General features: G+C 41.0%; 1 protein-coding gene across 3 annotated transcripts in view; it reads left to right on the top strand.

Moving 5' to 3' along the window:
* Nucleotides 1-1,200: 1,200 nt before the first annotated feature.
* Arap2 (ArfGAP with RhoGAP domain, ankyrin repeat and PH domain 2) overlaps nt 1,201-26,526 on the top strand; it is a 177,939-nt gene continuing 152,613 nt past the window's right edge. For 2 of the 3 annotated variants that reach the window (XM_052734963.1, XM_052734960.1), the window contains exons 1-2: nt 2,499-2,816; nt 18,230-19,285. In XM_052734963.1, the coding sequence (XP_052590923.1) occupies nt 18,390-19,285 (896 nt within the window). In that variant the 5' untranslated portion in view covers nt 2,499-2,816; nt 18,230-18,389. Of the gene's footprint in view, nt 1,321-2,498; nt 2,817-18,229; nt 19,286-26,526 lie in introns of those variants that run through there. The other variant, XM_052734962.1, reaches the window with a different exon arrangement.

Raw genomic sequence — 26,526 nt, 5'->3', positions numbered from 1 at the left:
ATCAAAAACCTAGGAAGTAGGGGTAGGGGCAGGTCACCTTGGAATAACTCCAGCCTCCATGGAAAATACTGGGAACAGATACATATATTTCAAGAGCTTGGCAGTCCACAGATCTCCATATCTTAATTCTTATAGAAAGTCAATTTCTTTGTCTACTTGGTCCTCTTAATGCCTCACTTAAATAATTGATGTAGTGCTAATACAGCCTAGATGTGCTCAATTTATCTGCTATTTACTACTTAGCCTCTATCAGCTTCAATTAAGCCTGCTTTTATAAAACTGGAAGAATTATTTCAACTCAGAATTGCGGCATATAAAATATGTATTGGGTGTTTGGCTAGAGACTGGTGATTAACAAGCAATTAATAAGAGGTAGCTTTTACCATCTTTCCGGAGCCATCTTTTCTTTCCCTTCATATACGAGGGTTCATCAGGCAGACTTGGCATTTATAAGCAGGGTATGCTGGCCGTGGTGGAGGACAGTTTTCCTTCCCACTCCTGCTAGGAAACAAGTGTGCCTTGCAGCACTGAAATCCTTCCCCAGGGAGAGGGCAGCACCTAGAGATTGTTTGGTAGTTGTTTACCGTTGTATCTTCAGTGTTCTCTGTTCAAATTACCAACCAGAACAATGTCAGAAAACTCCAAGTACCCAAATAACAGAACCAAGGAACTAAGATATTGTAAGGAGGCCCCAGACCCTAATAATTTTGTTAAAACAATCACGAAAAGTAAATTGAAGACAAGTTAAGCTTGACCTCCTGAGACACCATAACTGATGTAAGAACACTTGTATATTTATAACCTCTTGTTCAGGGAAGGATTTAAGAAGGCCAATGAAGATTAGGGGGGGAATATGTAAGAACTGTTGAGAAAGAAAGAAAGAGACACCAAGAATACAGGACTAAGATGAATCCAGGAAAGGGTCACGCACAGAAAATTTGTTGTAAACACGGTGGAAAGCAAAAGGAAAAAACAGGCAAACAAAAACAATTCTGCGTGCTTTGGACAAAGTTAAGGAAATTTGCCTAGGAAATGGGGCCTTTCGTGAAGCATTTAGTGCGGAAAGAAACCGAAGTTCTGGGGCCTGCCTTTGCCACCAGAACCGCCCTCACAAGGATGGGGGCGCTTTTGGCTGGGGCTGTAGTTTGAAAGCTCTTGGTGATGTGGATTCACAGAGGCCTGGGCTCCACGCTGCGAGCGCTTCACCCATTATCTTATTTTCATAATAAGGTCTGTGCTTCACTGTAATTGCATCACTTTCGTCAACAGATAGAGCGCAAAGATAAGGACTTTCATGTTTTAAGGGAGAGAGAAATTCAGGTAGGTAATCTATTAAAAACAAGCAAACAAAGCAAGCCTCAAACAGTAAAACGAAGCAGATTAGGGATGACCCTACTTGCTCTCAGGTAGGTTTCTGGGATCCTCTCTTTTCATCTTATCACCAAGATCAGGCAAGGACCTGGCTCAGAGAAGAGGAAGTTCTTCCAGGTTCTAACAACCCCACAGTCTGAGACCTTTGCCCAGGTAGAGATGTTCCTCTGGACACTGACTTTAGACTGCTCCTCAGATTCATCTTGAAAAGGGGATCTTAGTCTCTGGCCACAGCGGAGACTGGGAGAATCCTACTGAAGGGTTGGCCAATACGCTGATTCCGGGAACCTGGTAAAACCGGTGTCTTAGATGAGTATGAAGTTTGGGAAATGCTGAGGCAACAGGGAAAGTTCTCCGTGGGGTAAGCTTCTGCAATCAGAGGCGGTGGCAAGGTTCTGTCCCTTCGGCGGACACCAGCCTAGATCAGCGCGCCCAATCCCGGGCACCGGGCAGTAGGAGCCCAGCAAGGGTCCCTACCGGAGGGTGGCAGCTCCGACCCCACACCCCGAGACGCGCCCTCCCCTGGTCCCCACTGGGCAAAGGCGCTCCAGGTGGCCTGGGCGGCAGGCGCGGCCAAGCGGTGGCAGGCTGACTCAGCCGCGCAGCAATGCTGCGGAACCGGGACGGCCTGCCCTGCCACCCCCGCCGCTGAGCTCGGGCCGCCCCCGCCGGCCGCGGATCCCCGCCCCCGGGGCCCGGGAGGAAGCACCCGGGCGCGGCGCCGAGCACCTGGGCGGCCCGGGCGGGCGCCGTTTCCGGGGCTGCGCGCTCGCCGAGCCCAGCCGCGCTCCCGCCTCCAGGTGCGGCGCGGGGTCCGCCCGCCGGTGACAGCGCCCCACGGGGACAAGCCGGCGCTGCGCTGCCCGGGCTCGGCGGCCGCGCGCGCGAGGCGAGTCCCCGGGGTGGGCTGCCGGCCGCGGTTACAGTCCCCGGGGGGGTGGCGGGTGGAGAGGACGCCTAGCCGCGCCGCGCTTTCGGGGCTCGCACAGTGCTCGGGCTCTTCTGGATTGCACCGCTTGGATCGCGCTCCCCCGCGAGTGGGCGTCGGAAGAGAAACCAGAGCCGGTAAGTGATCTGAAGGCTGCACTTGCTTCTGGGATTTGACCCGCCCGGGTGACAATCCAGTCTACCAGACTCGGCCTCGTCCCTTCCCCCCGCGCCCCACGCCCCCGACCAAAAGGCAGCCTGGGCGAGTTCCAGGCACCGAGTTATTTTCTTGGTAGAGGTAATGACTTGGGGCTCCGTGCTCCCCCGCACCCTGCTGGTTACACACTTAAGACGGCAGCCCTGTTAATTAACTTTAATTACAATCATTCGGCCTCCACCTGCCTGAACCCAGCACTGTACCCGGGGACCTCTCCAGAGTGCATTTACCAGGCAGCTCTTTCTCCTTTGGTGTGGGAAGCAGTTCTCATGGGAGACTTGGTGTCCATCTATTAATTAAAGTAAGTTTTATTTTACTTCATTCTGTCTTTTTTTTTTTTTTTAAATCAGTCTTGGATTTCTTTGTGGTGATCTGGAGTTACTTTGGTTTGTGGAGTTGTCTTGTGAACCTTTGATAATTAGAGGAAAAATACGAAAGTGACGAGCTACACTGTGTGGAAAACTGTCTCAGGCTCTTGGAAGTTGATAGAGCGATACCAAGTTTGTCCTTGAAGTATAGGAGGCTTAGGGGGCATATAAGTTGTTTTAAAGTATTGAAATAAGCTATTTTTAAAAGTACATTTAATCGGATGTCATTGTTATTACCAATAATAGCGTTGTACTTACGAGCCCAGTATTGATTCTCCTCACTTAAGCGCTCTGCACCAGAAGTGTAGGGAGCATTGCCTGTTTGCAAGTGGTTATGAGTGCAGTAACTTTTTGAAGAAAAGGAATCTCTATAAGAGTGTTATTTATGACTTTTATACACTTACAAGAGAAATGTGGAGGGCGAAGGCACTTGGTATTCCACCATTTAACAATGTTGAAAAGAGAAAAAAAGTGGGTCGTGCAAGTAGGCTACATCCTAAAATGGAAATATCCCCTGGCTCCCATCCAAGGAGAGACGGAACACACATTTAAGGTGGGTCTTCACACCAAGGAGGTGTTATAATATTGCCTTTATGTGTCAGAGCCAAAGATTTTTTTAAAAAATAAAATGTACCTAGAGGGTAAGTCAAATGGCTTGTTAAAACTGATTTATGTGGATCTGCTGTCTTGTATTTTTTCCTTCCTCCCTAAGCCTGTCAGATGTGTGTTATGGGTTGTCTGTGAAAGGAGAGACTGATGGTCCACTTAAAAACAAATTCTCGTTTTCCTGACATCTCAAGTTCCCAGCTGTGAGGCTCATGGGCACTCAGTGAATGCTTTTCAGATTAAAGTGCTTTTAGTTACCATGGTTAAGTAGAACTCAGGTTATAATGAATTACAGTTTTGAAAACCTGCTTCTGGGGATTCTGGGCTGCAGATTTCATGAGGTCCAAGGAGACTTTGCCTTTTGTTTTGTTACTTTGTAACACACTTCCTTGCAACTAACTCAGAGTGGTGAAGGTGATGTGAAATTCGAAGTATGAATGGCAGCAGATGCTTTAATAGCTCCTGTTCTCCCATATCCCACCACCTCTTCAGATTTGTTTATTGATTCACTTATTGGCCTTTCCTTTTGTACGTGCTAGACAGTGGAGTGTTTTGGATTCTTTGTAAAACACTCATCAGGTGGATTACTTCTCATTGCTGCTGGAAATATGCCTTTGCTTTAACCAAGCACTGTGACTGTAAACGTAGAGGGTATGGGATGCCATCTTAAATCATTTCTACCTTAGAGTGTATTATATTAGATTTCAAAATATACTGGTCAGGGCCTGGCTTGACGGCTCAGCCAACGAAGATGCTTTCCACCAAGCCTAATGACCTGAGTTTGATCCCCACGACCCAGGGCCTTATGGTGGAAGGAGAGAACAGACTCTAGCAAGTTGTCACCTGACTGCCATACAAAGGCTGTGTCATCCCACACATGTACACACACACACACACACACACACACACACACACACACACACACACACACACACACTAAATAAATGTAGGTAAAATGTCACCCAAATCAAATATGTAATAGTAGTGAAGTCATTTGGCTCCCCCCCTTTTTTTTTTCTTGATTGCAATAGCAGTGGTATTCTAATTGTTCTGTCTGTACAGAAATTTTCTTGAAGGTTTGACTCAGCAGAGCAGACTTTTCTACCCATGCTCAAATGAGAACAACGGTATTCTGATATGGGGAAGGGAGGCATTTTGTTGAAAAGCATTGGTGAGAGGTGGAGAGAATTCTTTTCTGACTTAGACTTATGTAGAGGGACTCATCTGGGATGGGTTGTTTAAATGGCTTACCATTCCTGAAGGTTCTCAAAAAACAGAATGTAAAACAAAAACAAAAGCAGACAAACAGAAAACCTCCACTGGCTATGCTGTGTAGCCCAATAGGAGGAGAGTAAGACTGGGTCTGTGCACCAACAAGGGAGACTGGTCTTTTCCTGGTTGGTAGATGACTTGGACTCCAGGGGTGGAGATCGTCAGAGGGCTGTGCAGAGCTTTTCACGGCATTCTCAAGAAGTGCAGACTCTTCAGTTTTCCAGGTCTTTGGCTAACACCACCTGCCTTTCTGACATCGCAACTTGTTGGACTCTAGGTCCATTGCACCTACTCTGTCTTCTTGCTGTGGCCTGATGTTTATCTTCTCTCGCTGTGCCTCCTTCATGGCCTTTGGTCTGCTTTCAGGTGCTGGCCACTGTTGTCTCCACCTGTGGCCTTTCTCCTGGAAACCTTCCTTATTCAATAGCACTTACTCTCATTGCAGTATTTGGAAAGCATACTTTAAGTATACTCCTCAAGTTGATGGGAGGCTTTTAGAATCCCTCATTCATCTTAAAGCATGGTGCCAGATCTCTGTGACTTAAATAAAGCGTTATATTGCAAACCCTGTAAAAGTCAAGGTCACAAACTCTGAGTTTTCCCATTGCCTCAGAGTAAGTGCTATTTTGCATGCATCTCCTCCAGAGAACATTGTTCCATCTCCCTAGTCCTTTTTCACTTGTACTGAGCAATTTGTCCCAGGGCCAGTTGTTTGTGCCCATGTCATTTCCTTTGCATATTGTCATGTCTAAGCCTGATCTTTTTTTAAACTACTGGAGGGAAGACATTGTATCTTCACTCTGTAGCCCCTGACACTGTTCGAAAAGTAAGATAAGAAGTACTGTTATCTTGAACTGAAAATATTTCCCACTATTCTCTTGGATAGAGCAGTGTTCCTTAAATATTTACTGAAGGCATAAATGTAAACAGAGGGGCATATGAGTTCAGAGACAGTTGGAGTACTTGTGTTTTCATAAGAACAAGAGACTTTAGGAATCACAGCATCAAGAGGAAGCTCTTGAATTCAGTTGGAAAAGAGGTCAGGGCGCTATTTATAAATGCAAGAGAGGAAACATTCACAGTAGGCTATTTTGAAACATCTGGTTGTTGGTCTAAAAATGTGGCTCTTAAATTCAGAGAGATGGTGAATAGATATTTGTACTACAACACTGAGATGTAATGCACATAAAAAAGTATGTTTATATCATAACTCTACATTTAAAGGACTTTGTACTGAACTGTAATATTGTTTCAGTTTTTGCCTGGGTTAATTGAACTTTAAGGCTGTGTTTAAACCAGCCTGCCTCTCAGTTCAAAGTTTCGAAAGCATCAGGTTCAACTACAGAAGTGCTACAGACTAGTTAGGGCCAGGAAAGGGCCTTTTTCCAATAGAAGCAGTTCTAGGTATTGGAGCACATGGGTGGGCATCGACCGTAGTGATGTGGGTTTCTGCTTGTCATTCCTCATGGAAACTGTGGAAGATAAACTCTTTCTTTGGTTGTTCCCAAATCATGGCTTTACTTCAAAGATTTCTTCATTATAATTTAAGAGAAATTTCAAACCTCAACTAATTAAATGTAGATGGGAACTTTGAGAGATATATTGTGGCCAAGGAGATTATCAAGCACTTAACTATTAAGATGATATCTAAAACACACTAATGTAGGCATTTGACATGGCACAGTGCAATAACCCCTCATGCTAAGTAAAGGAGTTAACTTTCCTGGTTTTGACAGAGGTACTGAATTTTAGATTGCAGAGTTGTGTTTTTCTGATTGCACAGTAAGTAAAATAAAAATGTCTCAGAGTAATTTTTTCCCCCTTGATCCAAAAGCCAAATGATTTTGCTTAGAATCTGGCTATTTTAAGAACAAGTTTCACTTATTTTGCATCTAGAAGCTAGCTAATGACTAAATATTTGCTGTTTGCCAGAAACCATTGAAAGGGCCGTGTGCATACGCAAACATTTCCCCCTTAAAACAGCCTTGAGTTGTATGCATTATTATGTTCCCTGCTCATCAGAAGACGATAGTGAGACTCAAGAGGGAAAGACATTGTTGAAGTCCACAAAGATTGTGTGCAACAGAGCTGGGAGCTTTTGTAATCATTGTGGTCTGTGTCCTAAGTCTAAAGTCTTCCAGTCTCAAGACACTAGTCATGTCCGTATCTCACTAGGTTAAGAAAGCTGTGCTTACTTCTTATTAAGTGCTTTGCAGTTTATTAGAAAAAAAATTTACAGTCTTCTTTTAAAGAAAGTTGATATTACCATGTAGGCCAAAGAGTAACACTCAAACCCAGAGCATTCATATCATATGATATAATTAAGTGCAATATTGATTATAATAGATGAATTAATAATAACCAGCACTCATCATTTGCTTGCAGTTCACGTTAGAACATTGTATGTGTATATATATATATATATACACACACTTATGTGTATATGTGTGTGTTTGTGTACGTGGGCATGTATGTATGTATATGCATATACATATTTACACACACACACACACACATATTGTGTCCATGTAGCATGTGTATATGTATGTATATAACTATATATTTCTTTGTACTTGTTTATTGGCATTTTATAATACAAGAGATAAGTAACCCTCATCTTAGAAGTAAGGACTCTTGTGTTTCAGGGAAGTTAAATAATTTTATGAAGATATTCAGTTAAAATGTAGAGAAACCTAGGTCAGGGATATGGTCAGTGGGTAAAAGCACTAGCCTTGAAGAGTGATGACTTGAGTTCAATCCTAGGAACCCACATAAAATGTTGAGTGCAGTGGTGCCTTGCTAATCTCGGAACACCTGCTGCTATATAGGAGGTAAAGTACTGAGAACCCCCGACTCCAGAAACTCATGGGCCTGCAAACCCAAAATAAAATAAATAAAAATGTAGAGAAGCCTGGATTGGAATTCAGGCATTATGGTATCTAGTGTGGGTGGAATTAATAAGGGATTAAGGGCAGATGGAATAGGAAAATCTCACAGACTGATAGTGCTGCACTTTCAAAATGGAACTGTGAAAGGAGGGAAGAAAATGTGCACAGAGTTCATTCTGTTTCCCCTCTCCTCTCTGCTTTATCAAATTACCATCTCAACCATTTTGTAAGTGTACAGTTGAATAGTGTTACGAATGTTTACATTCTTGTAGAACAGATTTCCAGACCTTTTTCCTCTGACAAAAACTGAATCCTTATGCCCATTAAACGGCTCCTCACTTCTCTATCCCTCCTTGATGCTCACCAGTTTACTCTTGATTCCTATGAATTTGATCACTTAAGATGATTCTTCAAGTGTGTTCATGTGGTGCTTTCCTTTCTAGGACTGGTTTATTTTACTTAGCAGAAAGTGGTAACAATTCAACATTGCAATAGAATTTTCTGTCTCTTTCTGTCAGCATCTGTATGTGTTATGCATCCTTGTGTGCATACCTGCTTGTGTGTGTGCAGGTGTGTGGGTGCACATGCATGTGGGGATCTCAGGGTAATCAGAAAGGACCTAAGTCACTTTCTGTCTTACTTATTCATGTAGGGTCTTTCCTTTGAACCCAGAGCTTAACCTTCTGCTGCTCTAGCTAGCCAGTCTGACCTCAGGATCTCCTGTCTTTTGTCCACTGAGTGCTGAGATTATGGGAAGGCTGCCACGCCCACCTAGTCATTTACATGGGTATTGGAGACCAGAACTCAAGTCCTGATGCTTGCACAGCATGTATTTTGCTGACAGCCAGCTCTCCAGCTTTCATTTCTTAAAAAAAAAAAAAAAAAGACTACCTCTCCCATTGCTTGTGTACACATTTGGATTATTCCATTCATCTGCCTATATGCATTGGGTTGCTCCGTTTGTTCTCAATGGAAGTTAAGTCTTTTTGTGTCACTGCTTTCTCTTGCAGTCCAGATGTATTCTTGCTCTCACCACTGCCTGCTTGTTTAATCAGTGGAGATGGTTTTGTTCTTAATTGATTTACTTTGGCTTAATATTTTGCCGGGGGAATTCTACCACAGTTACACATAAACTATCTTTCTGCAATGGTAGGTGCAAAATAAATGTTACTAAATTGTTTGTTACCATTGCTATATAAAAGGACATCAAAGATGTTTTCCATTAACTTGTTATTGGCTGTTAAATCTGGGGCAATTAACGTGTAAATGAACTGAGGCTTTTATATTTAATGATCTATGTGGACACCCACACCCATGGTCAACCTAAGAGTTGTATAAGACTTGAGCGTGCCAACTATGGAATATAATAATATAAGCAGCACTCTTAAATACAGTGGTCTTTAACCTGTGGGTTGCTGACCCCTTTGGGGTTGCATATCAGATATTTACATTATGATTCATAACAGTAGCAAAATTACAGTTATGAAGTGGCAATGAAATGATTTTATGGTTAAGGGGTCCCCACAACATGAGGAAGTGTATTAAAGAGTCTCAGCACTAGGAAGGTTGAGAACCATTGCTCTGGTGAATCTTCAGTGTTCAAGCACAGGACACAAATGAGAGGAAGGACATGACACGATCACCTTCCTACCATTTGATTAATTGGGCAGCTAAAATGAAGCATCAAGGCCAAAAGTGTGAGTTGTGGAATCCCACCTCTAGAATTTTGGCTTCACTGTTATCTCCTATTTTAAAAGCCTTTGGGTCTAGGACCTGTTTCCCAAGAGAGCTGCAAGAATAACAGGAGACCCTATACAGATGGTTCACAACAATGGGCTGCTGTTAATAATGTAAATCCTAGGAAAAAGGGAAGAGAGTAAGTGTGTCTGGAGAAATGGGGATGGGCTAGTGGTTTAAATTAAGAACATTAGGGTTGAGAAGATATAGCCTGTGGGTGATCACACTTAAGAAAGATGACCAGGTTGAGAAACTTGTCTTCCTATAAGGAGTTTAATTTTGCCAAATAATCAATTGAGTCGGTAAAGAAATGGCAGTGGGGAGGGATAGCGAACAGTCAACTTTTATCTTGTGGCTAAATACACAAGGCCATGACAATAAGGGAGTTAGTTTAGAACTTCAGCTTTCTAGTTTGCTTTACACTGTGGAATTGAGTAAAATGGGGGAAAAACACATTTTTCAGCATCACTTTCTCTTCTGCTTGGTTGTGTGGAACAAGATCTTGAATGTGTTGTCTTTAAGGATACTTGGAGTTAATATCTCAGTACTAAACAATAGACTTGCTTTTTGCACAAATATTGTGATACCCATTTCTTGAGACTATATTTTTCCCCAAAGCGAAGGTGAACTTCTTTACACTCCATGGCATAAACTAGTTTGTGCAGCATGCTATTGACATGATGCCTTTTAATCTTCCAAGGAATAAGCTGCGTGTCGTCTAAACATTTGCTGGAAAGTTGAAGGCAGAAACAATTTTCTCTTTGACCATCTATAGTTCCCACAACATATGGGGAACTGATTTGTTGTAGGGAGTGAAAATTGGTACCATGATAGGATATATTACATCACCTCTCTTGTCTGTGCTACTCAGTCATTGAGATGAGTAGAAACAGTTTCTAGTATCCTTTGGCTCCAACCCCAAGAGACAGTACCAATCTACTGGGAACTACTGTTCTGGAAGACAATAATCTTCCATTGTTATTAGACTCTGTAAGACATGCATTGTAGGAAATTGAAAGTTACATTATTCACTTAGCAGTCCATCTCCTCCCCCTTTTATTGCTATTTTCGAAAGTTCCTCTTAATCATGTGAGTTTATGATTATTAAGCTTATTATTTCATTAAAATTGCAGCTTCTAATTCACCTAGAGTTAAGGTGATGTGTTTTCGTAATGGATTAAATATACACTGAAATTCAGTTCTGCAAATGCTCTTTTTCCCTCCCATAAGGAATTAGAATCCACAAATGTGATTCCAGAACTTGCCTGACTGAGCAAACAGTGCCCTTTTATTTAATGAAGTGGCTGAGGTACCAACCAAAGTTGTCACTTGTTTCCTTTCCTGGTTCAAAGACGTACACTAAGTTCTACCGGGAAAGGTACAGACAGGTGAAGTGGCCTGGTTTTTCTTACATGAGGCAGGAGGAGAGGTTGTAGGTACCCAGCAGATGATTTGGAGTGGCTCCCACTGATTTTCTGCCATATTTGGGTCCTACCCCGAAGCCTTCTTAGTAGTTCGATGGATGGGAGGAATTTGAATCCATTCTCTTTCTGGTCCTTACTAGCTTCCTAACTTAGAAAGACTGAATTTTAAAACAATGAATACTTCCTATCTGTCATCCTGATTAGATAAGAGGTGTCAGGTAGTAAAAAAAAAAAAAAGTGCATTGGGCACGTTAAAGTAAAGAGTGGTGAGTAGCAAGGCATGCTTACCAGTGTACCAGGTGGAAAAAGCCCTCCCAGAAAAAGGGACATTTGATGAGACCATGCAACTTATGGAGTGAGCCATGAACCATGGAATGTGTAGTGTACACTGGTGTAGTTTGTTTTTTCACTCTTTGGTATTTGGGGGCCCATCACCCAGCTCCAAAATAAATACACGGAGTCTTATTCTTACTTATAAATGGCCAGCCTTAGCTTGGCTTGTTTCTAGCCAGCTTTTCTTAAATTATGCTATCTGCCTTTTTGCCTCTGGGTATTGGTGAAATTATTAAGGCCACTCCACGTAGTTAAAAGGGCAGTTTATTTTATGGGGTAACTTATAAGTGAATGGATAATTTACAGAGTCTGGGAAAGGCTTGGCGCAGTCCCGCGGTGTTCTCTGGAGAACTCTGCTTGGTCTACCTCCAGCGTCCAGGGTCCAGGAACCAAGAGAGCAGGCACATCCGGATCTGGGGTCTTCAGGGCCCTCTCTTGGCCTTGCCTTGTAGGCATGACAGTTACCAAAGCCTCAATGGGGGTTGGAACTTCCAGATCAAAGCTGAAATGGCTACCCACTACATCTGGGCTTTTATCTTTCTCTATTCTATATACCTTTCTTTACTTCTTACTCTGTGGCTGACAATCTAGCTGGGTGACTGGCCCCTGGTGTCCTCTCTCCACCTTTTCTTACTCCCCATCTCTCTTCTCGGCTTTCTCTTCCTATTTATTCTCTCTGCCTGCCAGCCACACCCATCCTTTCTTTTGCCTAGCTATTGGCTATTCAACTGTTTATTAGACCAATCAGGTGTTTTGGACAGGCACAATAACACAGCTTTTCAGTTAAACATATACAACATAAAAGAGTGAAACACATCTTTGCATCATTGAACAAATGTTCCACTACATAAACAAATGTAACACATCTTCAACTAATAGTCCACAACACACTGGAGATTGAGAGAGATGGAAGCTCAAGTGAGAAAGGGTCTATGTTAGGAACAGGCTGAGGCCAGTTGGTAGTTGCCAGTGGAGCCAGAAAGACAGGGATAGTGAATTTGGGAAGTTGTGGGGAGTGTTTATGATGTGACTTTTGTTATAAAATTAACCATAATGCTTCAGGTATTAAGAATCTGGTGTGTGCAGGGAGGGCGCCAATACAAAGTTAGGGATATTGGTTCAGGAACCTACTGTAGTGGTCTAAGGTAAATAAGAAGGTAGATTGAGTGGTAGCAGCCTGTGGCAGCAGGGAATTGAGGATATGTAGTTGAATTCAGGGTGGAGCTTGGTAAGATGATAAAACTGTTTATTAAGTGACACATAGGTCAGGCTTATATCATATGAGTCTAAGTGGTGTTCCCCTTTGTGTGCTTCCTCATTGAAGTACATCAGGATAGTATGGTCATGTGCACAGTCATGTTTGTCATGCCCATCATTTGTACCATCCCTCAACATATGCTGTAGGATGTCTATAAACATATTCTTTGACTGGTGTTTATTGGGAAGCTTTAGAAGCTTTTAGAATCAACATCTTGACAGAATGTATTATGGTAAAATAATAATGGGAAATAATAAATAATAGTGGGATACCCTGACTTAGCATTATGTGTCTTAGTTGGGTGTTATAAATACTTCAAATGTATTAAAGCATTAATTTCTCACAGCAGCCCGATGGGGGAAGGTGTAGGAACTGCTTATACCCATTTTCCTGTTGAGGAAACTGAAGTATAGAGAGACTAAATACCCACATGCAAAAGGTTTGTAGGTGGGGAACTGTTATCTGATCCAGGTCACTTTGGTTTAGACTTTCTGTTTTTATACTGAAGTATCCCATGGAATGTGCAGAATATGGCTAAGACTGGTCTGAATGTGTTCATCCTCTCAGATCATGTGTGAAACCAGGATCCCCTAGAGTAGCAGTCTTTAAATGTGGGACGTTTGGGAAGTGGTTAACATTTGTGGATGAGATTAGTGAGTTTGTAAGATGGAAAGAGGGAGCGTTTTATCGCTTGTGCTCTTCTGCCAAATGTAAGAGCATATCTGGGAGGAGCATACCCTCCCCAGACACTGGAACTCCAGGTCCCTTCCTCTTGGATTGATTGTGTTCCAGAACTGAGAGCAATGCTATCTATTGTTTATAAATTATCCAGTCTAAGGTATTTTGTCCCAACAGCCTAACTAGCATGAAAAAAAAAAAACTCTCTTAGTCTTTGAGATCTAACAGAAACATGGCTTTCTTGCTTCTTTTCTCTACAAAATAACAAAAAACATATTTCCTTCTCCATGTTCCTTCAATTACCCTTTAGGGCAGTGATTCTCGACATGTGGATTGAGACCCCTTTGGTTGTCCAAAAACCCTTTCACAGGGCTTGCTTAAGACCAACAGAAAACACAGATGTTTACATTAGGATTCATAACAGTAGCAATATTACAGTTACGAATTAGTGACAAAATAATTTTATGGTTGGTAGTCACAACAGCATGAGAAACTGTATGAAAGGGTCTCAGCATTTGGAAGGTTGAGAACCATTGCTTTAGGGTATTAAGAGATCAGGATAACTTTCAAATGGAGACTGAAATGTTACTTTCTCCACATACATCTGTATCTAGCACCCCAGAACTTTATAAATGGTGTGGAACACATTTAAAGGGTGGAGAGAAGTTGGTAGGGGTGGTAGAGATGGTTTCAAAGCGCACACATACACACACGCACACACACAGGCTTGTGTTGTGTTTTAATGCCTAGTTTTTTACCTTTCTTTGTCATATGCATATATTCTTGTGGGTGGCTGAATCAAGGAAAGCAGGCCAAAGTCTATACTTGAAACTCTCTCTGTGCAATTTATCATACTGAATAGGGCTAAAGAGCCTGGTTCTTTTTCATGACATGGAATAAGATCTCCTTCCATGGACCCTGAACTCCTCTCTACAATTTTTAACTCTGGCCCTGTACTTTCTCAAAGAATAGAAAGGAATCAACAGTGGGAACTTACAAATAGTGAACATAAATCTTGTAATGGAGTTGAATGTATAGTATGGGTGACCACTAGCAGTGTGTTAGTGGAATGGCTTCTGCCACTTGACCTATACCAAGGCTGGAGTACATCTGAGTGTTTGCATTTTACAGAAAACGAAACTGAATCATCGCATTGGACCTGTATTTGAGTTCATGCTTCTAGGAAGTGAAGGAAGCAAGACCTGAACATAGTTTGACCCCAGATTTGTGTGCATTGTATTGTGTGCAGAGTGTTAAGAAGGTTTTCCACTCAAGCAAAATGAGTGATAAGGTGCACTAGAGCACGCTTGAGAACTGTAGAGGATTTGCAACTCTTAATTACCAAGTTTCAGTACACAACCCAATCACGTTCGGACGGGGTTAAGAGGCATTTCTAGTCCTGCTGTCCGTAGGTGTTGCTGTCTAGCAGATTCCTACACCAGTCTCTGGAGAGCCACTGAGTCATACCATGCCTCCCAATAACCCCTGGGAAGTCAAAGCACAGAGGGCTGCTGCTGTCTCATATTTAAGAGTGGTCCTGTCTCTTTGTATCTCATTACTTTCTTTGGAGCTAAAGTCTCCTAGGAAAAGATAGATATGTGAACACCATTGGTTGCTCAGCCCTTGAAATCAGACTGTTAAAAAGTCAGGTGACTGGAATACAGATCTAGTATTAAAGTGTAAAGAACTGCAAGGTCTCTGGGTAGAGAGCCTCTTCCATGTCTCCAAAATTGTCCTGTAGTTATACTTAGCATGGTGAATGGTAGCGGAGAGATGGTTATGAGTAGAACACTGATGTATCTGTCCTTGATTCAGACACCCAGGAAATAAAGTATGTACTGTGAAAGGAAAGGCTGTGTACGAGAACAACACAGACGCACACACAACAAACAAATCTAGCAATACAAGTCCTTCAACCACTTCTATCCCTGACCAGTCCAGTTCCATAACTCATATTCTAAGCACTAGTTATAGATACATATGGAGAAAAGGGCATTCTGTTCTATTTTAGGGGTCCAACTGTTACCTACTTAGAGGAGGTAATACCTGCCTCCTCAGAACTATACATGGTGCATAGACAAGCAGATGCAACATATGCTAAAGGAACAAAAATAACGAGCTTCCTGCCTCAGAGGAAAAACAGTTAACAATGAGGTGAAGTGAATAAGGGATGCTATCAGACTGTTTGAAATAGTTTGAATATAATAGTAGAGTTCTTAACAGGATTGACTTCCTACAAGGAAACATTTACAAGGCATGATACTTGGCATATGCTTGCTGTTTGCATCAGTAGAATCTGCTGCTATCATTATTATTATTATTATTATTATTATTATTATTATTATTATTATTATTCACAAGAGGCTAGCATGTGACATGGCACTATAAGAAAGTTCAATTTGACAATTTTGAGACTATAAATTTTGATAATTCACTGGTGCATGGAATGAGGGTTTTATTCAGAAACGGTTGCAGGTTTTTCAGGCAAAAGGTATTAGCAGGTCCTGGGCCATAGCACAGGCAGCAAGAATGGAAGAGCATGTGAGTAAGACCAGCTGATACAACAAAATACTACAGTCTGTGTGGCTTAAAGAACAGAAATGCATTTTTCATAGTTCTAGAGGCTGAGTCAAGTTGCTGGCTGGCAGATTCTGATTCTATTCTTGTGGGAGCTCTCTTCTTGCCATGTCCTCAGTTGGGTGGAGGTGTTATGACCTGGTCAGGGAAATAACAAGCTCTGTGGTTTTTCTTATAAGGATCTAATCCTATTGTATCAGAACAGCATCATTTAAGTAATTAGTTCCCAGAAACCACTGTCTCCAAATCTAGTCCCACTGAAGGCTAAGGCTTTAGCATAGGGATTTTAGGGTGGAGGCCACAACTTAGTCTGTAGCAAAGAATAAAATCAGTAGTTTTCCTGTTCCTTGTATGTACTTAGTGAGACAAGGGTATGCTGGGGTTTTCAGATGTGGGTCTCAGATTTGGGTGAGTGGGTGGTAGATGGATGACACTTATGGAAAGATCTGATATTTTCTTTGAATATGTATATGTTTTGTTAAAATTGTTTTTTTTTGTGCTAATAGGTTTATTTTGAGGGCTGGTAACCATGACTGTGCCATTTGGAATTTATTTTTCCCAAAGGGACAGTGCTTCTGAGCCTTTAAAATTATTAAGCAATTCATTGTGTTTATAACTTATAATGTGCTGGATTCTAAACTCACTTATTTTATACATTGTAGCAGTTAGTTCCAGCCAGTGTCCTGAAAAAAAAAAAAAAAAACAAAACCAAAAACCAAAAGACAAAAAACAAATAAAGAAGAAGAAAGTTTGCACAATCAGCTGTATTGGTAGCGTGGGTTAGCTCCCTCCCCCACACCCGCCCTGACACAGGCATTTCCTGCTTTCCTCTCTGGTATCTGAATTTCTCTGCTTCTGTTGTAAGCCTGATGAAGGTGGGTGTTCTCTGAAGCTCTATCTTTTGATAGTGTTTGCTGATCTTTTTAAATATTCAAGGCAATAGCTTGTAACATTTGTTCCCTGGAACATGCTGAGTCTATCCAGTGCCCTTTGGAGGGCAACAGCAGTTGTGGTTTCCAGACACACTGCAGAAAGGACATTGCTTAGGGAATTTTATCTTGTTTGTTTTATGTTGTGTTATAACTTTTATGCAGTTATTTTTTTCCCTTGAAGCATGAGGTATAGATAGCTGCACATACTTAACACACCCATATATCTAGCACTGATATCAGTTGGCTTTTTAAAAGGCTGGTGATGCTACACCTGGTGGCACATACCTGTAATTATTTGGTACTCTTGGATGAGTTCAGTGCTTCATAGATTTGTCTAAAGAATCAGTTCAAGACCAGTGAGATCATTTTAAGCTTTATTTACAAAGTAGAAAGGGTAGGGAGTGTCACTCGGTGATAAGAGTGCTCACACAGCATGAATAGGGTCCTTGTCTCCATCTTTACTACTGAAAAAGAAAAAAAGGAAAGGAAAGAAAGAAAGAAAAGAAAAGAAAAGAAAAGAAAGGAAGGAAGGAAGGAAGAAAATACAAGTAAGGTTGGAAAAAAGCATAAAACTTTGTTTGGGAGAAAAATGTACTTGCTATGAATACGTTGAAGGAAAACATGACCTTTAAACTTTTACATTTCACCCTCGTATTACTATATTTCCTGCTAATTAATGTACTTAAGAATTACCTAAATTATCATTCAGCTGGTGTTCTCTTGCGTGTTAATATTGATTGTTAACACATAATGCCACCTGCTCTTTTGAAATGTAAGGTGCAAGAGGGTCTGCCTGCTTCTTAACAGCCAGAAACTAACAGAAGTTAGTGAAGAGAAATTACCAGGAACTTAGACCTCAAGACTGTCAGTGTCTTGGGGGCTCTTGCTTAATACACCACCCTGTGAATATTTAATATTAATTCTAAGTCTTGTATCTGACTGGCAGCTTACTATTCGACTAGAAAGTAAGCCTCGAGAAGTTCCTAGTAGCACCTGAAATTTTATTCAGGGAATTACTATCTTCAGATATTATTGTATTGCCCTGTATATAGAATATTAACCAGGTCTTTATCTTACCCAGCTGTGTGATTCTACTTTTTTGAATGCTTATTTTTTTATTTTTTATTTTTTTTAAATTTTTTTTGGTGACCAGTATAAAACTGTTTCACAAATGCTTTGAAAACTGGTCTTTCTTATCATTTTACTTGTGCTTTTATCAGTTAATGATATAAATAAACTTGTTTTCACATGTATATACCTTATATTTGTGAGACTCATTTTTTTCTTTTTCTAAAATCTTTTGGTATTATCATATCATTTCTGGTCTGCAACTTTGTGTTAAGCCTAGGGATTGGCTTTCAATGCACCAAAGAATCCAATCTCAGCAGGTAGCAAATGTACCCTTAATGTCTATTTTGTTTTCACAGGGTAAGTTTAGTGTAAAACTAGGCTTTACTAATTGAAGGATACTGGGCTGAGAATGGAGTTTGGGGGTAAAGTGCTTGCTTAGCATGTCTGAAGATTTTGGCTTGATTCCTAGCACCACTGAAAGAAACTATTTATATAGTTTATATATAAATACATACATATATATATATATTATATTTCATAATAATGAAAATATCCTAATTTTTTTTTCAGGCTTCAGCATATGAACAGGAATAACATTCTAAAACCAGAAAATAACATTCTGAAAACATTATAAAAAGTGATAGAGGAAAAAAAAAACGTAAGAAGTACATCCTTGTGTGTGTCTCATTGTGCTGCTTTTTAAAACTCAGGTAGTAATGAAGCCACCATTATGTCCTCAGTCAGTGAAGTAAATGTGGACATCAGAGATTTCCTAATGAGCATCAATTTGGAGCAGTACCTCTTACATTTCCGTGAATTTGGCTTTTATACTGTGAAGGACTGTACATCGATAAATGATAGTGTGCTACACCAGATTGGAATCTCACCAACAGGACACCGTAGGAGGATACTTAAACAGTTACAGATGATCTTTTCAAAAATGCAAGACATCCCAATATATGCAAATGTTCATAAAACAAAGAATGGCAACACCCCAGAAGAGCCTCACAATCCTCCATCTTCCAGCAACAACACCTGTGTAGAATTTTCTGATTCCGTTAGTATTCCTAGACCAGGCCTGACACCGTTGGAGACGGTTACAATGAGTACCTTTGGTGTAGGAAATTGCCAGTCTCCTAAATCACAAGATAAGCTATCCCTTTCTCCACAAGACTTGCCCTTTCCAGAAGAAGAGCAACACCAGACTGTGGATTCTCCGCAAGATTCTTTATTTGGTGGTGTAAATGTTAAAATAGATTCTTTGATTACCCAGAAGGCTGTGGACTGTACAGCTGGAGAAGAACAAACAGGAAAAGTCAGCTTGATATCAGAAAATTCCAGCAAGGCTCTTAGCACAAACCCTGAATGTCTTCCCTCTGTGGACTATCCAACATCAGAAACACATTCTGGAAATGGTACCAATGGCTCATTAGAAAGCTCCCCTCCAGCCCCGTTCTTTCAGTTTCAAGGAGAGATGGTTGTGAATGATCTGTATGTTCCCTCATCACCAGTCCACACACCCATGAGAAGCCGGAGCAAGCTGGTCTCCAGACCTTCTCGATCGTTTCTGCTGAGACATCGTCCTGTCCCGGAGATCCCAGGGCCAACAAAAGCAATTTCAGGGAGGTAAGAAGTGTTACAGAAACTTTCTGTATTCAATATGGGAGACTTTATTCATGTTTAACAACAGTATTTTCAAAGTTCCTTCCTAAGGCTAACCTCTGTGTATTTGACCTCTGGATATTTGAACCAACCTTTCTGTTGTTCTTTTTTTTTTTTTTTCCAGATGTTTTACCCCCATGTTATTTGTACTACCTGTAACTCCCCAGAGTCTATTTCATAGCCACTGGGGAATGTAGCCTTTCCCTGTTTCACTGGGACAACGTCCATTCCCCTCGCTTCCCCCCACCCATATTCCTTCCTTTATCCTCTCTCCTCATCCAGTACTGTGTTCCATTAGCATAGATCACGTGTTTGAATTGCTGACTCCGTCTCTCTACTTCATTATTTACTCTTTGGCAGGGAATGCACTTTTAATGCCAGTTTCTCATTGCCTGGCACAGTGCTTGGCACCGATCAATAATTCAACACAAATCTGTTGAACTTGGAAGTACGTGTGCTAGGCAGGTGGCTATAGAAAACAAAAAAGGTTGCAGTCTAGTGTGGAAGACAAGAGTAAAAAAATGTCGGAACTACAGTAGGAAGCCATGTTCATGAGCCAGAGACCTCTGGAAGCCCAATGAGAGGGGCCCTACCAAATACAAATGGGTTGCAAATATTCTGAGATAGCTAGGCAATGTCAGAGAAGCTGACTTACAACAAAGAGAGCCTTTCACCATTTATCAGTTATACCTTAAGTAGCTGGGGTTTTCTCCAGGGATGGATCAGGTATGACTCACCCATCTTTCCATTGATAGCTAACACAGGTCTCTACTGGGCATGCAGATGAGATTCAGGCTTGATGGGGCTACTGTAGAGCTCTTCAGACTTCCTGCACACACTCCAGGCCAGCAGGATTTCTGCAGAGGCTCTTTTGCAGCCTGAATCTGTGGCTGCTACTGATTCTTTTGCCCTGTGGGACCCTTAGTAATTGAAATTGTATTTGCAAGAGAAGAGGTAAGAAGACATCATTGTAAAGTGTAGCAATGTATGACTTGGTTGAATTTAAATATTTCTATTAGAACATAAAGTCTTTGAGGGCAGAGACACTAATTCATTTCTCCTTGTCATGATGGGCCTGATATCAATGGCAAAGTCTGGTGCTTCCTGGGAATCAGCAGTAAAAATATCATGTATAAAATACGCAGGCCCTAGCTTGCTCCATAATTTCCAGTTTGTTGTCCATTCTTCACAGAGGCCCTAGAAAGAGGGACAGTTCACATTGTGTATTACTCACTAAGTAGCAATCTGAGGTTAATTTTCTCAGGATCTCAGGGGCAGGGAACTGAAATTTCATTGCAGCAAAGTGTTAGTGACATCAGATAGGAAGAAACCTGGTGTTTACCAGAAATCAGTGGAAATAATGTCACAAGCAAGTGCTTAGCTTGCTCTATAATGCCTAGAACCCAACTTCTTTTCCCCTTCTTTTTTGCCATTCAGTATTTGTTTTTAGAAATACTAGGCAACACACCCAAAGTAACTTGAGTTTAAAAATCTCCATAACTAGAGACCTGAGGAATATGACTACTATAGAAGAAAAAAAAAAAAACCCTGAGCAGACAGTATGTTCCTCCTTATATACAATTATTGGAATATGTTGCCTGAAAATTTAGCATATGAAATATATCTTGAGATCATAAAGGAAGATGTTAGTATATGGGTAAAAAAATAATGCATTGTAAAACAAAAATATAATAGTATTAAAATATTAAATAATTTCAATAAAGAACGTGTTGGTTAATGGTTACACTGGTTACACTGGTTGGGTCTGCTTGGTTACACTGCTGGGTCAATTTGGGATCATGACTGGAGCACTGGATGCTAGTGTGATGGAATGTAATTATAGAGCTGTCCTCCCCATAATTTCCAAAGTAACAGCTCTAGTAGAGTTACATCTTTTATCTCTTCCCTTTCCTCTCTCCTAAACCTATGTATCCCTCCTTGCTTTCTTTCAAATTCATGGCCTCTTTTTTTCATTAATTGTTGCTACATGCATAAATGTATATGTATTCCTAAAGACAACCTGCTCAGTCTGTATAATGTTAATGTATATATTTTTTCAGGACTGACTGTTTGGTGTTGGATAACAAATTGGTGTGCTCTTTCTTGGGAAGTCTATTTGTCTTACTCTCAGTGTTCCTTAGTTGCCTGTATAGTTCTTTGTGTAGGGTGAGGCCTTGTGGAATGCCCCCCTTCTCCAGTTGACTTTGTCATGGAGACTGTTGCTTTCCTTGTTCAGATCATGTTTAGGCAATCAAATCAGTGAGACTTTAGAGTATCGGTTCTGAAATTACAGTCTCACAGCCAACATCCTAACCCTCGACTCTTCTAATCTTTCTGGCCCCTCTTCTGCAATATTCCTTGAGCCTTAAGTATGGAATTTGTTTTGTAGATGTATCCAGGCATTGGATCCACACCTCTACATTTTGATTGGTTATAGTTTTCTATAATAGTTTCTGTCTGTTGAACTGAGACTTTTCTTGAATGAGGGGTGAAGACTACACATATCTGGTATAAGGGTAAATATAGCACTATTCAGGGATTATGCTGGTTTAGTCAAGTGACAGTTGTAGGTTCTCATTCAAGATTCATGACTTCACTAGTCCTGGGTAGCTGGCTAGGTTTCCAGTACCAAATATGATTTCCCTCTCATTGCATTACTTCCCTCTTAAGTCTAATTAGAAATTTATTGGTTATCACCATGGTGTGCATGCCTGTATTACACCCTTAGGGTTATCATGGCATGCTGGCATAGTGGAACTCAACTTCTTAATACTGATTTTTCAAAAAAAAATATTGCATATATATGAATTTGGCTCCAGATTGTAGATCACTCATTATTGTGTAACCTTCTAGCTTTAAAATACTTGCTAAATTTGAAGAGTTAAATGAATGGAAAAGCCTACAGTCTTCCTATGTCAGAAGCTTTCTCTGTGAGAGAGGAGTCTACTGTGAGTGTATACCGCAAAACCAAATCCCTTGGTAGCCCTGGCAGATACTGTGAGATGAGAAACACTAGGTGTAAATCAGGTGGCATGTTCTACTTTCTGCAAGTTTTAGAGACCACTGATGCTCATAAGTAGCTGCACAGGACCTGTGGTTCTGCACCCTCATTCTCTGAGAGTCCATACAGGGTTTAGAATTAGATGGATGCCGGAATAAGAGGAGACAGCATCACTAGCAAGTATAAGAATTGCTGGCAAAGGAACCCTCATAGAGAAGAAAAGGATAAGAAACAATGAGCACCCTTACAAATTGAATGGGGCAAAGGGTCACCAGTTATAAAAATTCTGTGGAAAATGTAAACAAAAGCTAAGGTTTTTTTTTCTTTTTCTTTTTTTTTTAAATGAAGTCTATACAGATAACTCTGTCCTTGATGATAAGGATGCTCTTCTTTTCACTGGGAAATTTCATCTTTTGCTTTTAAGAAAAGTGCCAAGGTTAAAGCAGTGCCCTCCCACCTGCTGTTTTTAAACACTTACATGAAGTGCCTTTAATTTAAAATAGCTCAAATGCCAGAGTGGTATAGTTTTGACTCCTTTGGAGGGAAACAGTCTCCATATCACATGAAAGCCTATTGATATTAAAACTGAGAACCTTTAACATTTAGAAGTAAAATAACATTAAGATTAGTTATAAGTAATCTAATGCTGGCTGGCTGTGCATTGTTCACAGTGTGGTTTTTAGACTTGGTCATTGAAATCTCTTCTTTTTTTTTCTATCTTGGAGTAAAGAGAAATATCCACATGCCTTAGGAATGGGGGAAACTGGGGATGTAGCCCAGATGGGCATGTTTTCCTAGTATGCAGGTGGCCCTGGATTGGATGACCATCAGCACTGAATAAACCAGGTGTGGTGGTGCATACTTGTTATCTGAGCTCTCGGGAGGTACTCAGATCATAAAAGGAGCAAGCAAATGAAAATATTTCCTGAAGGCCACTATCTGTTTTTCCTTGTGGTCCTCTGCATTACAGATAGCACATGCACAGTTTCATAGTGCTATAATATCACCCTTCAAATATATCTGTGGATTACAGAATGAGAGTTTCTCTTTGGTCAAATAATATCTACAAAAGATATTGCATGCTTTTATTGTATCAGATAACAATATTTCTTTGTCTCCTCTTTCTGTCCTCTCTCCTAACTAATCAGACATGGTTAACATTCTAGTTCAATGGATTGCTTCTCTTCTTGCCTTGACTTGTTCTGAATTCACACCTGTTCCTTTTCTCTGGGGAGCAGGTCTAGTGTGGTAGGGGAGGGCAGTGAATGTCAGGCTAGCTTCCTCCTTTACTGTCTCTACTTTGAGTTGGTGCTGTTTCTTTGGATCCTAGAACAGAAAGTAACTAGCCTCTTGCTGTTTTCTTTACGAATTCTGGGAGTGTCTTGTGATCCCATGCAGGATAGTCCTGATAGAGGAAGAACATGTGTCTTAAGCCACTAAAAGAAATATATTCCATTCCCTTTCCTCCTTTACTATGATTTAATGGTTTTTATGCATTGTTCATGCAACTGTTTGGTACTTGGCATGGCTTGCAGAAGCCTCTCTTTTGGATAAAGCACCTTTTGAGTGTTTCCAGAAGAAGAAAAGGAGGCCTCTGCAGTCATGGGAAGGGGATGGTGCACACCTGTGCAATGAGGAGAGTTATCTACCCTAGAACAGATACAAATCTAAACCTGCAGTCTCTAGCCCTCTTTGAATTTCTTTAAAACCTTGAGTCTGACATGGTGATTCATGTCTATAATCCCATTAAGTCTGGAGGCAGAGGTAGGAGAATTGAAGGTTCCAAACCAGCCTGGGCTACGCAGTAAGAGTGCATAGTAGATAAGCAGAACAACAGACTTTTCGGAAGATCGTTGTATACATTTTGAGAGCAAATGTAAAGAAGGTATGAAGGAGAGTGATACGCAGTTACTGAATTGAATAAAGCATTAGTTTTGAAGCAAAGTTAAGAGTTGGTTGAGAAAAGGTTCTAATGTAGATTTATACACGACCAGGGAAGAATGAGAGGAAGGTGAGAGGGAGTGGCAGGTGCGTGCGCGCGCACACACCCCTAAAGGTAAATATGCAGGCATTTCAGAGAGAGAATATCAAACCAGCCTCTGTGCACACTTGTACATGCTTGTGTGTGTGTGTGTGTGTGTGTGTGTGTGTGTGTATGTGCTCATGTATGTATTTTGTTTAGTTGGTGTTGAGGACTGAGCCTAGGGCCCACTGCAGGCTCTGCAAATGCTTTACCACAGGACCATTCTTTATTTATACCTTTTTATTTTGAGACAGACACCAAGTTGCCCAGCCTGGCCTTGATCTCACTCTACAGCCCAGGAGTCCTTGGATTTAGGATCCCCCGCTTCACCCTCCTGAGCAGGTGATATAACAAACCTGTGGCACACTAGCAAGTGTGGTTGGTAAACCAACCTTAATGGAAGGGGTTAGGTATTGGTTAGGTAAAGGTAAGGGGGAAGGACAAGGAATTTGGGAATTCTAGGAATGGGTCCAGACTGTCCCAGAAGAGGTAATCCTCATTTTTGGTCCTAAATGAAGTTTTACAGATGTGTCATGCCATCATATACAGGGTAGCACAGGCTAATGACAATGGAAGTATCACTGCCCTGAAGGATAGGAAAGTTAGCAGTCATCTTTGGTAGGTCCCATTGGCCCAAGGAGAGTGGAGGTAGTTTTGCTGCAACACAACTCTATGATTGTGTCAATCTTCATCCCCGTGTGATTTGCACCCCCACACCCCTGTGCTGCCCCGGGCTTGTCTAGATCTAGGCTACTTCATTTTCCTACTCAGAGATTTTCATATTAGGGAAACTGAAAAGCTAAGGAGATCTATTTCCCATCACTACTCCAGCTGACTCCAGGATGTTGACCTTGCTGTGGAAGGAAAAGACATTTCTGACTGACCTGGGGGTGTCAGTGCCACTGCCAGTAACCCTAGAGTTATGAGGGGCTGCAGATATTGCAGTAGTATCTTTCTAGCATAGGTTGTTGAAGTCAAGAAAACACAAATATTAGGTTAAAATGCAGGGATCAAGTGTAGGTTTTCAGTTTGTTGATAATGGCTCCCAAGGGATCCTAAGTATGGTTTCAGGAATGGGGTAGAGTGGGTAAAATCACTTTTACTGCAGTCTAAGTAGTGTTTGGACCCAGGCAATAATGTCTGTAGGGGAAATCTAGACAGCCTTGGAGCAAGAAGAATCAACGTCATATTTCATGTTGAAGGAAAGCTTTGCATTTCACAGAACAGCAGAAAAATTCTGATGAGTCCTAAAATTCAGCTTTTGTTCTTTTTAGTGCTTTATTTAAAACAATGTATTCTTTCAAAAATTATTTCAGTTTGTTTTATATGTAGAGACTGGAGGACAAATTGTAAGAATTTCTTCTCTCCTTCCATCCTGCGGGTCCTGGGATTCAAACTCAGGACCTCAGGCTGGGCAGAAAGCACCTTTACCTGCTGAGCCTTATTAGCCTTATGAAAAATAAAATGAAATGAAACAAAATCTGAAAAATATTTCAAGAGCTACAAATTTCTGAATTGAACACATAATTCAAATTTAAATAATAGATTCATCTTTAGAGGGTAAGAATGTGTATCCATATGCTTAGGACTTCATTAAATTAGAAGGTCGTTAATTTATACTTTCCTGTAAACAAAAAAGCATTTTGCTTAAAGTAAGTATATACTAAATCACAAGCTGAGCTAGTCAATTTAAAAGTTTCCATGATAATGTAATAGACTAGGGTGCAGCAGCCCTTCATAATGACCACTTGTTTCTAGTCTACGGGCATTTCTGAGATGCTCATAGGTAGAGATTGACTTGTGCATTATGAATTTTACATTACTGGTCTATGCTGTAGGTAAGCATAGTTTTCTGAACATAGATTTGCCTGTGTTAGATAGATATTATGTAACCTCAGGGCACCTTGAAACTGCTGCCTAAGGAATGTGGTTGTTCCCCTTTTGGCTTCAAGTCTGCACTGATCATTGGTTATCATTGTAGTAACTGCAGTTTTAAAAACATTCTTTGAAATGAAGATCCATACAGGGTACATGATTGATTATGTCTGTGGTTTGACTGCCTTGCCCAAATAGTATGTGTATCAGTGCATTTCTCAGCAATTATCCTGATTAAAAAAATCTGTGGAAAAGGGGCTGGAAAGGTGGTTCAGTGGGGGAGATCAATTGCTGTACAAGTCTGGA

The sequence above is a fragment of the Peromyscus californicus genome, unplaced genomic scaffold (assembly GCF_007827085.1).
Source record: "Peromyscus californicus insignis strain IS unplaced genomic scaffold, ASM782708v3 Scaffold_13__1_contigs__length_99412109, whole genome shotgun sequence".
NCBI lineage: Eukaryota > Metazoa > Chordata > Mammalia > Rodentia > Cricetidae > Peromyscus > Peromyscus californicus.
Note: the sequence above shows the minus strand (reverse complement) of the source record. Positions and strands in the feature narration are given on the sequence as shown.